Source organism: Sycon ciliatum, chromosome 6 (genome assembly GCF_964019385.1).
Source record: "Sycon ciliatum chromosome 6, ocSycCili1.1, whole genome shotgun sequence".
Classification (NCBI taxonomy): Eukaryota; Metazoa; Porifera; class Calcarea; order Leucosolenida; family Sycettidae; genus Sycon; species Sycon ciliatum.
In genome coordinates, this window is record NC_088648.1 from 33,620,864 (window position 1) to 33,637,897 (window position 17,034).

The 17,034-nt window shown below is 46.2% G+C and overlaps 2 protein-coding genes across 2 annotated transcripts; both read left to right on the forward strand.

The window, feature by feature from the left end:
- Positions 1 to 631: 631 nt before the first annotated feature.
- On the forward strand, positions 632 to 1,747 carry LOC135820247 (uncharacterized). Its single transcript, XM_065333564.1, has one exon. The coding sequence runs from the start codon at positions 632 to 634 to the stop codon at positions 1,745 to 1,747; it is 1,116 nt and encodes a 371-aa protein (XP_065189636.1).
- Positions 1,748 to 2,043: 296 nt separating this feature from the next.
- On the forward strand, positions 2,044 to 2,766 carry LOC135820248 (uncharacterized). The gene has a single exon (XM_065333565.1). The coding sequence runs from the start codon at positions 2,044 to 2,046 to the stop codon at positions 2,764 to 2,766; it is 723 nt and encodes a 240-aa protein (XP_065189637.1).
- The last annotated feature ends 14,268 nt before the right edge of the window (positions 2,767 to 17,034 follow it).

The following is a 17,034-nucleotide window of genomic DNA, read 5'->3' on the forward strand; positions in this document are numbered from 1 at the left end:
GTTGACATTATTAAAGGTTAGTGCATGTCAGGGAGGGCCTCTTGACTTGTTAGTGCCTGACAGGTTCGCATGAGGGCCGTAGGTCGGTGAGGGGGGGGGGGGGCTAACAGGTAGGGCACAAACAGGGTAAATGCAGCACATTGCTTACCGATATGTTCAGTCCTCTCAATGCCCGCCGTGCTACATGAAGTCAGGGAAATCGAGCACTTAAATTTCCAGTCACTAAGACATCCGCTGACCCACATTATGCCTCATTTCAATGTGTATCACCGTGGAATCGGTTCCAGCCCGACATCAGAATAATCCCACAGTACCACCGATTCATGCGATCCCTCCCAGCACATACTGCTTTTCAGTAACGCCACTTCCCGTTTTATTATCATTTCCTTTATTGGCTTTTAATACTTTATTACCCTCTCTATTCAATATTATTATCATTACCTTCACTGGCCTATTATACTTTATTCTCCTTTTTAGTCGATATCATTTAATTAGGCAAATTTGCCTGTTTGTTCTTTGACTGTAAATAAACAAAAAAAACAATAACAATCTCATTCTAAAATTATGTGTACCCAATGCTGTAGACAGCTAGTGTCGCGAACATGCCAAATCTACTTTCAACTCCGCATCCATGAATCTTCGATCTTGGACATCCAACTGCCGTGAATTCTTAAATTCGATCCCGGAGATCGATCAGTCAGACCTGGAAGTACAGAAGTGTCTCGGTCTGCAATGGAATGTTGTATCCGACACGTTCAACGTCAGCCCGATCTCTCTAACCAAGGAAGATATCAACACCAAGAGATCTGTTCTCCAGGTTCTCGCAAGCTTCTATGATCCGCTTGGTTTTCACGCACCCGTTATTGTCCGAGCCAAGTGTCTCATTCAAGCCATCTGGAAAGAAGGTTTTGACTGGGACGATCCACTTCCGGAGTCCTATCTTACACTTTGGAAAGAGATCGCAGAAGACCTGAATGCTGCATGCACTATCAAAGTGCCACGTCACATTGATTTAATTGATGACTCGGGGTCCACAGAACTTCATGTCTTCTGTGACGCTTCGCAGAAAGCATATGCCACGTGTGCGTACGTACGCCATACAAGTGCAAGCCAAACGGTATCGCATCTGATCATGTGTAAGACGAGAGTTGCTCCTATCAAAGGCAAAACAATACCAAGACTGGAGCTGATGGCTGCTAACATCGGGACTCGCCTGATTCGTTTCATCAGGGTACAACTCCCAATCAAGTTTGCTCATACTTGTCTATGGACCGACTCAACATGTGTCCTAGGTTGGGTACCATCTCCTGTCAAGAAGCAGCCTTTGTTCGTTGAAAATCGCCTTGCAGAAATCCCTTCAGAACCAGATGTTGTCTTCCGGCACATTCGGTCTGAGGAGAACCCAGCAGGCCTGCCATCACGCGGCAGCTCGGCATCGACATCTGGCCACGAGCTCTGGTGGCATGGTCCCGCTAGGCTTCTGAAGCCGAACAACATCTCCGCAGAGCCTTCTGTTCTGGTTCACGGGGAGGGTCCTGCGGATGAAAGCCACCCACCGTCAACACCAGCTGGTATTGACCCCACGCAATATTCATCGTTTGCAAAGCTCTTGCGAGTAACAGCATATGTCCAGCGTTTTATCAGATGTGCTCGTACTAAATCTCCTATACCTGCTCCACTCACCGTAGCGGAGATCGAGCGAGCCAAAGTCGAATGGCTGAGGTACACGCAGCACAACACCTTCTAAGATGTCTTCCAGTCATTGACAAAGGGGAAGACAAATGACCTGGTCAATAAACACGGGCTCGTCCAAGATGAGAATGGCATTCTTCGATGTAATGGTCGCATGCAGAATGTACCACTGTCAGGTAGGTCACAGCCAATTCTTCTGTCTGGAAAAGTCCAATCAGCCAACTAATCATTGGTGATACACATCGGAGGTTGATCCACACCGGAACCAACACAACACTGGTTGCAACTCGCAAACAGTATTGGATTACTCGCGGAAGGGAAACCGTCAAACGCGTACTTGCATGGTGCAAGATGTGCAAACGCTTTGACGGTGGACCTTTCGCTATGCCTGCCATGCCGCAATACCCGAAGGAAAAGGTGACTGGAGGGCGTACACCATTCACCACCACGGGAGTGGATTACTTTGGGCCTGTCACAGTGAAGAGCGGTAATGAATCGGTGAAGGCATGGGTGGTGCTATTCACGTGCCTAACCACACGTGCCGTTCATTTAGAAGCAGTCAGGGATATGACTACTAAGACGTTCTTAATGGCATACCGTCGCTTCATTGCTCGCCGTGGTACTCCCAAGAAGATAATTAGCGACAATGGCAAGCAATTCAAGTTGGCAAGCACCATTTTGGACAATGTGTGGAACGCGATTGATGAATGTCCTGACGTGGTGAATTACCTGACTGCCAATGGCACTACTTGGTCCTTCATCACAGAACTAGCTCCGTGGATGGGCGGGTTCTACGAACGAATGGTCCAAACTGTCAAGCGATCTTTACGTAAGTCCATCGGTCGATCTCTCCTCACACATTATGAATTTGAGATGCTCTTGATTGAGGTTGAGGCGGTTGTGAATGCCAGACCCCTGACTTACGTCAGCGATGATCCCACCCCACTTGTGATTACTCCAGCCCATTTCCTCTGTCTGAATCCTAACATCGGCTTTCCACCGGTGGACAGCGATACCATGATCCAGATTGCAATCCTAATAGTAATCCAACTGGTGCACTTCTTGCCCAGTTGAAACAAGGCCAGGTTAAAGTGGAACGTTTCTGGAGTATTTGGAATGATGAGTACCTGGCTACCCTTCGTGAACGTGGTGGTAACCAACTACGTCAACGTAGAGTGAGAGATCGCAATGAGCCAGCAGAAGGCAATGTCGTAATCATCAAGGATAAACATCTCCCTAGAGCTGCGTGGTCATTTGGTCGAATCGCTAAGGTACATCACAGTGCTGACCAGGCAATTCGGTCACTATCAGTCTTGACACCTAATGGAAGAATCCTCAAACGTCCCTTGTGTTTGGTGTACCCAATGGAATGCTCAATGACTAATGGTGACGCTACGGCTCAGGGTGAAGCTGACGCTACGGCTCAGGTTGAAGCTGACGCTACGGGTCATGGTGAAGCTGACGCTACAGCTCAGGTTGAAGCTGACGCTACAGCGACGTCTAGTGAGGCAGTCGCTCAACCAGCCGCATCTACAGATTCGAGAAGCAGAAGACCAGCAAGGTCATCAGCGCTTGCATCACGCGCCACATTGCAGCAGCATATCCAAGACGGTAATGTATGAATGAGTAAGAAGGTAATATTGAATTGAGTTGATAGCATGCAACTAGATTGTGCTGTCAACAGTTCACCACTAGCAACACCTGGTCCTGATATGACTCTGGTGAACATTGCACTGTCACCCACACTGTAAATAGTATTCAAATTTCACCACAGACATACACACACACACACACACACACACACACATATTGGCTTTGTTGTAGCGTGATATACACACTACATAATTGATTTGAATTTCTGTTTTAAAAATTCCCGCATGGCTGAAGGCAAGATTCAATTGTTCACTGTTCTATATTCATACTGTATTAAATCTTTGTTGAGATATATGTAGACCTTGTGTGCCATGTCACTGATATTGATGCTGTGTCGGCAATAGTAGAACAGGAATGGCTTCGAATTTGCTCTCCCGAAATTACCCTAATTGTTTTGTTTTTGTTTTTGCTCACTATCTTTCTTGCCTTTCGTGGGAGTGTCGCGAACATGTGAGTGGTATTTATATGACTCAGGAAATTTTTTGTTAATCCTTGATCTCATACGTAGTATCCTGTGATTCTCGGATTTTATGTCAACTTTGTTATGTAAATCGCATCCTTTGCGATTTAATCCTTTTTTGTCGCAGCTTGCTCTTCTGGAGCATGCGTGGCTTTTTTTGGTTGTTGACCTTTGGAACGTCTGTTGAAGACTTGTCGAGAATTTCTGTGCTTGAAGTTTGATGGCAAAGGCAATGGTTCTTTCAAGTATAATGTAGAATGTAATCTAGTGTAGCGATAGAGTGTGTGTCCAATGAGAATAGAGAATGCATGATCATGGTGTCTCAAGTACGATACTTTTATGTTTGTTGAAGACAGCTAGATCCTTTCGCTGCCTATGCCTCGCCAGTGCAGTAATGAGCTTGAGTAGTAAGCCGCACTATTAGCAATGGCAAAAGGATTGCGCCACAGATAGTTTGGTGTCTTAGAAGATAGCTCGTTGCTCTATGGTCAACGTTCTCAACTAGGCAAGTACACAACACCTCAAACTATGAGAGGAATGATTGTTCTAAATGCTACTTGAAAACGGTAAGACATGTTATTATAACGATTCGCAAATTTAAACCCCAAAATCCATAGGTTATTGAGAACATACGACAACTTTCTCGCAATCTTCAGGGTTATCCGCGCACATCACAAATGTGGCCTTACAGCCGCAACAGAACTTATTATTACGAAAATATGTTAAGTTACATTTGCTTCCTCGTTAAATTTATATGTGTTACTGAAATAAACAAAAGGTAGACCGGTGTTGCAAAAGGATGATCTGTAGGTTCTTACCAGGGGGAGTACCCACTGAGAACTTGGCACCGATAGATGACCTCCGACCATTGCTGTCACGAACGTATTGGAAACCGTAGACATGATAGCCTGGGGTTTGTTCCACATAGTCGCTGGTGTCATCCGGCTCTTCTGAATTGTGTCCCATCGAAACATCCACCGAGCCCTGTTGTCCAATCTCCACCAGCTGTCTTGAGTGGCCAGGCTTTATGGGTGGGAGGGAAAAACCAACTATTTTGCCCGTACTATCAGTGAAAGCTGGATTGAACTTCTCCACCTCTAAGAGACAAAACAAATAAGAGGGCTCAAATTTAACAACTCTAACCCATATCTAGCAAACCACTACCATAGAATCCCGCGTATAAGCCCACCCGCGTATAAGCCCATACTCGCGCATAAGCCCAGGGTTAGTTCGAACATCACAGAGCGCACAAGCCCATGGGCCTAGGCCATACCAAGACTCAAGAGTACATAATTTATAATTTATTCCCGTAGCTATGCAGAAGACGTTACTTCAGTAAAGTCTGGTGCTAGCCAGGGTCCACACAGCTTTAATTTGGTGTTTGTGTGTTTGTGTGCTTGTGTCACGCCTGGCGCTATCCCGTATCTGTCCCGTACCGTACCGTACCATCAAACACAGCTGGCCACATACAGCTGGCCGCACTATTGAAATAGGGCTTTCAAATGCAAGATCATAACGTGAAGCAACTTGGAAGAATGAGTATGAATGCGATGTGTATGGGGGAATGCATGTAGGGGGATAGTGCGGGTTCGAATCCCAGGTAATGCCTTAAAAATAGGAGAATTGACAAATTTATAACATCCCTTTTCTTTTTTTGCCGTCATCAAGGCGGTAGACGGTGTCGTAATACCCTCGACCGTACCTGTCCCGTACATGTCCCATACCTATGCCGTACCGTACCGTACAATCAAAGACGGCTGACCACAATGCATATTCAAATAGGGCTTTCAAATACAAGATCATAACGTGAAGCAACTTGGAAGAATTAGTATGTATGCGAAGTGCATCGGGGATGCATGCAGGGCGATAGTGCGGGTTCGAATCCCAGGTTATGTCTAAAAACAAAAAATTGAAACTTATAAGAATTTATAACATCCCTATGCTTTTTTGTCCAGGTCATCAAGGCAAAAAAGCATAGCGTAGGGTCCTGAGCTTCCAAGCTCTCTCGTTGTCGGCTATAGCAATATACCTCTTATAGTGATCATATTCTCAAATTCATTTTTCGTAAACCACCCCCTTCTATACATATCGGATCGGCTATAGTAATATATCGGCTATAATAATACGATTTCTTTGTCAAAATGATTATATTGCATACATTTTTCATCGCCTATAGTGATGATCATAAAAAATTATACATCGTAGATCTACTTGGCGAGATCTGGTCGCGGCAGTCAGGAAGCGCTGGTACGACTATGATATCTCTCGGAGGAAATTCGAAATGTTTGGCGTTGCCTGTGCTTGTTGTTGCGGGGCATCCTCGAGCGAGAGCGGAGGCAGTAATGAGTACCAGCGCTGAAGCGCTACCGTGGTCTCCGCCGAGATGTTGGAGAAGGCATTCAGGTAACAGTGAAGGCGATCAGGGATGCGGAGAAGCTTCTCCGTGACATACGACATCACGCGTCGATCGACCTGCCACTTGGAACGGTTTCAGGGGTGATGAGTCGAGTGATGGCGATTCTCGATGGCGATAGATATTTTTGATATGTCGATTGAATGTGTTGAAGTGTTTCTCTTCCAAATAATAATAATAATAATAATAATAATAATAATAATAATACCACAGCACGCGTACAAAGGCCAAAGAACAATGCATGAGAATACACTGAAATTAAGCCAAGTCCGCTTCTGTCTCCAGTCAACAAAAAACTCATCCATAAACAATGTCTGATCTCCATTTCGACTTGTCTGCAGCAAATACTCGTGCTCCTTCTAGGTCGCTGGCATTCTTCAAAGGAATGTCGTGCCCTGCCAGGTCCTTCATGATGGTGGTAGGGAGAGTAGCCGCGGGACGGCCCCTTCATCCACGTGACCCCGCTTGAAAATAGCAGGACATCGCAAGGCAAGGGGGTGACTGCTCACTCATCCTCAGCACATGGCCAGTGAGGCTACGGCGTCGCTTGGCAACAAGCTCCGACAGTGGCTGCGAGCCACATCTGGAATACAGATCATCATTCGTAATTCTGTCTGGGTATCGCACTCCCACCAGGTTTCTGAGCTGTCGGCGGTGAAAACAGTCCAGTCGCTGAAAGACTGCCTGGGTTACTCTCCAAGTCTCACAGTTGTAAAGGAGGACAGGCAGCACAAGCGAGCTGTACAGCTTGAGCCTGGACCTTTCTGACACATGCTTGCGCCGCAGCCAGAGGCTTCCAAAAGAACACATTAATTTTGTTGAGCACAACAACTCCTTGAAAACTCCTGTAAAAAAATCACAATTTTTTTGTTTCCGCAGGAAGTAGCTCTGCACTGCGCGTACTGCACAGTCACATGCACAACACGCTTCTGCACGCTGCACTGATTCGAATGACACCGTCCACGCATGTGTCAGGCATACCGAAGTATGCAGATCGCCTGTAGTAATATATCGCCTATAGTGATATTTTCACGAAAATCAAACACCAACGCTATAGCCGATCCGTACTGTACATTGTAACGAGCGATGGTTGACAGTATTTGTGATGAGTCATGGATGACAGAGTTTGCAACGAGTCATCGTTCACGGAGTTTTTAACCAGTCATAGGTGAAATAGTTTGCAACAGGTCATGGTTGACAGAGTTTGTAACAAGTCATGGTCGACGGAGTATGTGACGAATCTTGGTTGAGAAAGGTTGTAACTGGTCATGGTTACTGTAATAACAGTGACGTCATAGCTGGCAGAGGCTGTAACGAGTCATGGCCGGCAGAGCTACTCGATTACACACCCTCACAGAAAAGAAGCACCTGTGTACGGGATTTCCAGTAAAGAGCCCACATGTCTGGAATGCGTGCTCTGGCTCCGCAAACTTGTATCGCATGTGAAGCTATTGTGGAAAGTAATGAAAACCTTTGAATGTAGTACCCGATGTAAGAGATGTTTTCAGCAAACACGGCCATGATCAACTGCAGTTTATGAAAGACGACAGTTCCATCTCTAGAGTATTGGATCCCGTTTTCTACGTAAATGTTTCCAGTTTAGGATTGACGGCTTACAGGCACTTAAAAGATAAACACACATTTAGTTGATGCATAGGAAGTATGATGCAGGCAAGTTGAATTTAATGACTTCAATCTCACCTGGTGTAGGTACTGGAGATTGTTGTGCGACAGTAGCATTTTCAGAAATGGCATCAGCATCAGCATCAGCACCAAAAACAGCATCAAGAAAGTGTTTGGAGGACAAGCACAAGGCACAGAGTATGTGAACGTTAGTGGCATGTCTGAATTAACTGCATACAGACGATTAGCAAGCAGGAGTATGAGGGAGATAGAGTGAGATGGAGAGGGAGAGAGAGAGAGAGAGAGAGAGAGAGAGAGAGAGAGAGAGAGAGAGAGAGAGAGAGAGATAGAGAGAGAGAGAGAGAGAGAGAGAGAGAGGGAGGGAGAGAGAGAGAGAGGGGGAGAGACAGAGAAAGAAAGAGAGAGAGATTTGGACACACCTATCTAACTTGTCAAACTGGCTAACAGAGTACAAGTGTTACTTATTGTTCAGTAGACATGTCGACTATATCTGTAGCAATGTCAGTAAAGCTGTTGGCTACATCGTGTCTCACTGCTCCCACTTACCGCTTGAATGCACTTGCCTTTTTTAATATTGCTATATTCTCCCCATGTTTCTCTGTTGCGCAACCGCCTGGTCATCCCTACAAAGTATATCTTTAATGAGTACCCTGGAAGTCCACAAGAAGAGGATACTGAATGTCCTTTCCGGCGAACCATCTAACTTTCCTTTTGCTGAGCTGTATGATCTGTTTAACACCTTCCCCATCTCCAATCAAGCGGATCGAAAACTTTGTATTGTTGCTCATTCTATTCGTCTCGACAAAACCCCGCCACACTTGTATAAATACACCGGTAACTGGTTTCTTCCCACTCGTCCTACACACAATTCCTGCACTTTGCCTAAGGCCCGAACATTAGCTTATACCAGATCTCCGTTTTCGCTGCCTATTCGCTCTGCCTGGCCCTGCCTCCATCAGTAAAATTGTCTGTTTAGCTAAATCAAGTTCAACATGAAGCTTGTGTTCTAATAACTGCTAATTCTTCATTCCCATTTGTTTCTCTTTGCCTCTCCCCGTGTAGGTTATTGCCTCTTGTAATTTGTCGTATTTTTACATTGTTTTTGCTTACAGCCATGGCTGGCTATTGCCCCCCCCCCCTCTATATTGGCCTAAAATGATATATATTGGCCTATATCACGGCTGTCTCAGTGTACATGAATCCGCGCATGGAAGTACGGGTATGAGTACAGACGGCAAGGCCGTGAATGTGGGGAAACCCCTCACTCAAATTCAAAAAAATTCTCAATTGCACTTGACGCGACCACTGATATCTGTCGGTGTCGAGACCATTCTGAGCTGCACATAACAACAAGAATCTGTTCAACTAGTCCTATGCATGCAGGATAACGGTACCTTGATGCGGACGAGCCGAAAAAACTGCTTCTTTCCCGATTCAGCTGTTTCTTTGCTGAGTTCGTTCTTGATCAGTGCTACGTAGTGACAGTTGAGTAACGATTTCGATGTGATTTTGAAGACGCCTGCATACCCTACCGGAGCAAACGCCGCTGCTTTGGCAGGTTTTTGAAGGCAGAATCATCCTTCGTCTCCACGCTGAGAAAAGTTCGTCGTGTTCTGATGGGCAGATCCATGTTCTTGGCCGCTTATTCAAAGGTACTTTCTGTTGTTTTTGAATTTTTTCATATTTGTGTGCATAGGTTCTGTAGAGTGTTACGATGAGTTCTACTCTTGATCATGCATTTCATGTGGAGCATGTAAATTCCCTGTGTCGTTTGGGTGGCTGCAAATTACCCACAAATCGCAAAGGCCACAAGTCATGGAGTGCTACTACTTACACCGTCAAGGAACACTCCCTTGATATATTCCGTGCGTTCAACGTTAAAGTTGAAGAGGATCAAGAGGGAGTGCATCCCAATCAATTTTGCAAATCGTGTTTTGATTTTTTGCATTCGACCCTGAAGAAAGGCTCATGCAATGCAGGTGGCTGTGGGCAAAGTTTGCCAACTGTTCACGAATGGTCTGCACATACAGACAGCAAATGTAGCACCTGCACTCGCATTGTTGCAAGCAGAAAAGGTGGACGGCAAAAGAAGGCAACGAAAACGATTCGCGGCGCACGCATGACACATGGTGACAGTGATGTGTCTACTTGCACCAATGCTGTTGACATTGACCAAGAGAAGGTCGCAGCTCTGGTCACTGACAACTATGTTTCTTGTTTGCCTCTGTCGCCGGACCGCTTCACGTTTGTGCCGAGCGCACTCATTTGCCACATTTGCGGTCTTGTTGCAAATCGTGCTGTGCAATCTCCCTGCTGCAGTAAATTAGTTTGTGCTGAATGTATTGTGGGCTGGCTGGAAACCTCTTTGTCCTGCCACTCCTGCAAAAAGGTTGTTCTCTTGTCGTCATACCAATCTGTACATCCGTTTGCTCGGGTGACGTTGTCTGAACTTGTCCTGTCCTGTGACAATGCTGGTGAATCAGTGCTCGAGGGTTGTCCAGCCAGAGTCACATTAGCATCTTTGCAGAGCCATGTTGCCGAGTGTCCATTCGCCAAACACCCGCCACCCAAGCGCTACTTGACGCTTTCCTCCACCGTGGCAACTGTGTTGGCTGCACCACATGACCTTTTGCAAGGTGATGTTGCTTCCAAGCTCCTTAACAGGCTAGTTGAAGCTCGAGCGGAGGATGGCCGACTTGAGCAGCGGACGCGTGGCAGCACATCACTGTGGCACAGGGTTCCTGTGGCAAGGGTGTCATCTTCAGATGCCTCATCGTCCACGCTGCGGCGAAGAGAGAGCCTACTCGATGGCATCCAGCAGGCAGCATGCGGAGGAGCTAAAGGCAAGGAAGCGCAGAGCGTTCACGCTCTGCAGTCCCTTCGCCGAAGCCAACGGGAAGACCTTCTCCGTGAGGCCGGCTTGCTACCGGAGGGGCTCCAGAAGGGCATCGGTCTTGCCATCAAGTCTGACCTCCAGCTACCCTGGAATGGGCTGCGCAAGCTTCGCCGATATTTGAGATTGTGTGGACTGTCGCTGGAGTCGGAAAGAGAGATGCGGAAGCAGTTGTCCGAGGAGCTGCCGTTTCCCCTTGTCGCCAAGGAAGTTCCCCTTTTGGACAGTTCTGGCACTGTCATCATGAGCCCTGTTGTCTGCTTTGACAATCTGGTGGAGCTAGTTCTTCACTTTGTCGAGTTGAATGAGGAAGCTGGCACACTTGTCTGGGAAGGTGCCTGCCCAGAAGATGAGCTTTGGGTGAAGATAGGTGGAGACCATGGAGGGCATTCATTCAAGCTTTGCTTCCAGCTTGTGAATGTCCTCCACCCCAACTCCCTTAGCAACACAGTTCCTTTCTTGGTCTTTGCTGCGAAAGACTCTCCGTCAAACCTAGCCACGGCGTTTCAACCGTATGCAGAGCAAGTCGACAGACTCCGCAGCTGTTCTTGGAAGGGAAAGAAAATCAAAGTTTGCCTCTTCGGGGACTACGATTTTATGATGAAATTGTATGGCTTGTCTGGAGCAAGTGGAGTCAGGCCTTGTCTGTTCTGTCTGGCAACAAAGAAAGACATGCAACCATCCCCTACCACCCCCTTCCCCGACAGAACGCTCGACATGCTGAAAGAGGACTTGGGTCGTTTTGTGGAATCTGGCTCGAGGCTGCAGAACGCCAAACAGTTCAATAATGTTATTCGCCCACAAATCCTGCCAATTGAACTGGATGATGTATGTGTCCCCATCCTGCACCTCGACCTGGGAATCTTTCCCTTGCTTTTTGAGGCTATGGTCCGAGATGCAGAGGAGATTGACCTGATGCTAGCCAGAGAAAGCACAGACACATCTTCGAGCTCCACATTCAACGATGCAGCTAAGATGCAAAGAGAGTTGTGGGTACTCTTAGCAGAGAAGGCACAGCAAGAGCAGCAGCTTTATGTCGCACAGACACAGCTACAATGGGCAGTGCTAAATGCAGCTCAGGCCATGCAAGCCAATCATGTGGCAGAAGCACAGCACGCAGGACTAGCTGCTCAGCTACAACAGCACTGGGCAGCGCAGCAGCAGCAGCTCAACGACATGAATGTGCGAATATCTAGTTTGGAGGAACGGCTTGTGAATGCAAAGGTTAAGAATGGTCCTTGTGCTTCATCATTCGAGCCAGTATTGGTGAAGCACAGGATAGATCGGCAGGCCTATCACTCGGGTGCTTTCGTTGGCAACCACATCAACAAAGCACTACAGCCATCAGTGACACAACAGATTGTGTCTGCTCCGTTGACAGTGGTTGCTTCTTTTGTAAATCCGGATGGTGCCTCCTTTGCTCCCACGCAGGCACAGCATCAACTACTGAAAGCTGCCGAAGAATGCTCCGCTCGATATGCGTCTCTCTTTGGCAAGTACGCTAGTTGCAGAGCCATATTCGCATCGACTATCACTGCAGACGACGATATGGTCAAGAGCTTGGAGGAGAAGATCGTATCCTTCATGGCGAACGTGCGGTCGGAGGTTGTTGTGCGGCACAAGCGTCCTGTCACGCCTAAGTTGCATCTGCTTGAGTGTCACCTCGTTCCTTGTGTTAAGAGATTCGGCATGGCACTTGGTGCTCTCGGAGAGCAAGGCGGTGAGTCAATCCACCACAAGTTTAACCTGCTGCGAGCAACACTGCAGAATACGAACAAGGATGTCGACCGTCTCCGGACTCTAGTGGCTCAGTACCTGACGACAGCGCTGCCAACCCACAACAAGCTGATCGTGCCAGCTGCCAAGCGCAAGAAATCAGCTAGCTAGTGACTTGGCAGAGTTCGTAGCAGCAGGGCCGGACAGCTCCAGGATCCAGACTTGGTGCAGGTAATTCAATTGTGTTGCTAGTAGTTCTGACATGTTCTCTTGATTCATATGAATGTTGTGTATCCACAATTTACAAGGTAGGTGAAACTTGTGCAGGTAAGTGGTATCCACACATTTGAAGAAATGAATAAATCACTGCAGTATTTTTACTTTGTGAGGCGCTGCAAAATATCACCTTGCTGGACATACTGGCATCCAAGCTCGGAACATGGCTGGTTAGCATGCAAGGTACGTAAACCATGGTCGCTCCTTCAAGAACGCACTGCAGGCTGGAGCAGGTGAGTCGAAACTGCAGAAACTCTAATTAAATCTAAATTTACAAGTTCAACTAGACTGGCTGCGATTGGAAATTCGACACAAGGTACGTAGAAGCTCAGCTTCAGCGGTTTCCGTGTGTGATGCTTGAGCAGGTTAGTCACGTCCACAAGGTGAGGTATACTAGTATTGACGCCATCATCGCCACTTGGCGAGAACGCAATCGTAACCCAATCGTATAATCATTCTGATTCTAAAATAAATAATTGTCTAAGGTGGAACTGGGGCGCTCTTTCAAGAGCGGGTGGCAGGTGGGACAGGTAAGTCACTTCTACAAAATCGAACCAATGAATAGAGCACTTCACAGACATACTTCTGGGGAACTTGCCTTCTAAAGCTCAAAAACAAAGCTGATAATGAAGCGAGCTAGCTTCGAATGAGCCTACAAGAAAAAGAACATTATTCAAAAAACGCCACAAAACACGATCGCAAGTACGGTCGCAGCATGACGCGTACGCGGATCACCATCGAAACCTTTTTCGAAAAAAAGTGCGTAAAAAGACGCCATCTTGCCATATGCACAGCGCGAGTCAGCCGTGCTATATTCCCTGGCCGCGGGAAGGTGAAATAAAAAATAAAAAATAAGTGTTCGTTCAGAAAGTGGTGGACATCACACAGCTGCATTGTCCATGTACAAAACAAACGAAACAGACAATAGCCATATGCAACACTCAATTGCATACGGCTATTGTATGTTTCGTTTGTTTTGCACATGGACATACATACGCTCTCGCTTGCTTTCGTTATAAAAGGCCAGGTTCGCTCCTTGTACATCGTTCTGAAGCTGGGTGACTGGCCCGAAACGTCTATAATTTTTCGACATTAAAAAAAAGAATTTTCATCTAAACAGTGAATACTACTAGCAACTAAATAGAGCGGTTGTCAGTTGACAAACCCCCTTTTATAAAAAAAAAGTGTGTAGTACAATATCCAATCTGCAACAGGCAGGGTAGTCTGGGTTCAAGTCGTGCCTTCACTTCAGTGGTCATCTTGAATGCCATACATGGGATGTTCTTGGGTATTACTTCAGAGCCCCATTCCAGATCTGTGCCGGCAATTGCGAGGTGAAGTACGGGAAGGCGTACACAATGCCTCTGGTGCACGGTTCGCCACCTTCAACCTCGCAATAGAAAGGGCATCCCGAGCTTTGTGCGTACCAGCTTCCACTTGTAGAGTAAGCGATTCTACAACCCATATTGCGAGAAACTGTCCAAAGCTGGAACAGCGAGGTAGAACTCGCACAAACATCGTGCAGGACACCACTATTACTCAACTAGTATGCACACATCTGCACAGAGCACTCCTTTTGGTGGCCCCTTTCTCGCTGATCTAGTGACTGCACAGTACTCTGCCTGCCAACAGCTACGATTTAACTTCTCAGTCTTGCACCCCCCCCCCCCCCCCCCACTGCGAGCAACACAGCTGCTAGTCCATAGCTTCCTGAACTAATCTGACACTCACACACTCAATCCAATCACCCTCCCTCACTCATCCTCCCCCATCTCTCTCTCCCTCTCTCTCTCGCTCTCTTTCTCCATCATTCTCGGGCTCTCAGGCTCTCGGGTTCTTGACATTGTTCAGTATGGTGATCTTCTCGATTCTGGATAGGTTGCGCCTTTTAGAATTGCATAACACCTCAAACTGCAAGAGGAAAGATTGTTCTAAATGCTACTTGAATAATCAAAAGTAGACCGGTATTGCAAAAGCATCAGTTGTCCTCTTTGTACTCCTTAAGAACTTACACACTGAGAACTTGGCACCGACAGGTGACCTACGACCATCGCTGTCACGAACATATTGGAAACCGTAGATATCATAGCCTGGGTTGAGGAATACATAGCTAGTGGGTGCCACTTCAGAATTTTCGAATTGCTTCGAAACATTCACCGAGCCATGTTGTCCAATCCCCACTAGCTGTATTGAGTAGAAAGGCTTTACAGCTGGGAGGTAGAAAGTGACCACAGTGCCATAATAGGCTTGTGGATTGGTCTTATTCACCTCTAAGAGACAAAACAAATCAGAGAGCTGAAATTTAACAATTGTGATTCACATCTAACATACCACTAAATATTATGTAACGTGATTATTCCATATTTGGAGGTGGAACTGTAAGGTATGTCACTGTAAAAGCCTTATGTATAACCAAGTGCTAAATCTAACGAGGTGACGGGGAGAAATCTCGTCGTTGAAAAGAAAAAGTTCTACAGAAATGGATAAATCTACTGTTGCTAGTAAGCACTGAGATTTATAGTTGTAATGATAGCCGTTATCTTTGGAACACGTAAATCAGCCAATTTTAAGAAACGGTTATACTTGCGGCTCGTTAGAATAATATCAGTATCACAACGAATCGCCAACATGTTGTCCGAAATCAACAGGTTAAGGAGAGGATAAGCTATCATATCCGCACATAGCCTTACAGCCCCAAATGCACTTGCAATAACGAAGAAATCACACTTGTTTAAATGTTTGATGAATTTGATATCTCTCCATCACTGTAACATGATACTATATACAGTCAGAAAGTGCAATAACTAGGCACAAAACTGACAGAGTACTGAAACATTCGAAGTCCTGACACTTTCTTTTTGCACTTTCTGACTGTATATAGTATCATGTTACAGTGATGGAGAGTTACTCTTAACTCGTATCCATATGTCCTTTTCTCTTCTACATTTATTTATGGCTCAACATCCGAGTTTCGAATTTGATATCAGTAGGATATTAACACACAAACACGACAAAGTGGTCTAACTACAATTCGATAGCAAACACCATTGATGCTTTTTGCTAATCCGGGCGCATGTGACCAGGCATGCTTAGACTGCATGTGCACATACTGAGCTGGCATGTAACCAGTCATGGTTGACAGAGGTTGTACATGTACATTGTAACGAGTGATGGTTGACAGTGTTTGTGACGAGTCATGGTCGACGGAATTTGTAACAAGTCATGGTTGACAAAGGGTGTGACAAGTCATGGTTGACAGTGTTTGTGACGAGTAATGGTTGACAGTGTTTGTGACGAGTCATGGTCAACAGAGGTTGTAAAAGGTCATGGTTGATGTCATTTGTAACAAGTCATGATTGACAGAGGTTGTAACAACTCATGGTTGACAGAGTATGTGACAAGTCATGGTTGGCAGAGGTTGTATCTGGTCAGGGTTGCTGCATTAACAGTGATGTCATAGCTGACAGAGGCTGTAACGAGTCTTGGCGGACAGAGCTACTCGATTACACACCGTCGCGGAAAAGAAGCTGCTGTGTACGGGATTTCCAAAAAAGAGACAACATGTCTGGAATGTGTGCCCTGGCTCTGCAAACTTGTATCGCGTGTGAAGCTATTGTGGAAGCTAATGAAAACCTTTGAATGTAGTACCTGATGTAGGAGATGTTTTGAGCAAACATGGCCATGATCAACTGCAGTTTATGAAAGGTGACAGTTCCATCTCTAGAGTATTGGATCCCGTTTTCTACGTAAATGTTTCCTCTTTATGAATAACGGTTTACAGGTACTTAAAAGATAAACACACATTTTGTTGATGCATAGGAAGTATACTGCAGGCAAGTTGAATTCAATGACTTCAATCTCACCTGGTGTAGGCACTGGAGTTTGTTGTGCAACAGTAGCATCATCAGGAGTAGCATCAGCATCAGCACCAAAAACAGCATCAAGAAAGTGTTTGGAGGACAAGCACAAGGCAGAGAGTATGGGAACGTTAGTGGCATGTCATAACTGCATACAGACGTTTAGCAAGCAGGAGTATGAGCGAGAGACAGAGAGATAACGATAGAGTAAGATGGAGAGAGAGAGGGAGAGAGAGAGAGAGAGAGAGAGAGAGAGAGAGAGAGAGAGAGAGAGAGAGAGAGAGAGAGAGAGAGAGAGAGAGAGAGAGAGAGAGAGAGAGAGAGAGAGAGAGAGAGAGAGAGAGAGAGAGAGAGAGAGAGAGGGGGAGAGGGGAGGGAGAGAGAAAGAGAGAGAGAGAGAGAGAGAGAGAGAGAGAGAGAGAGATAGAGA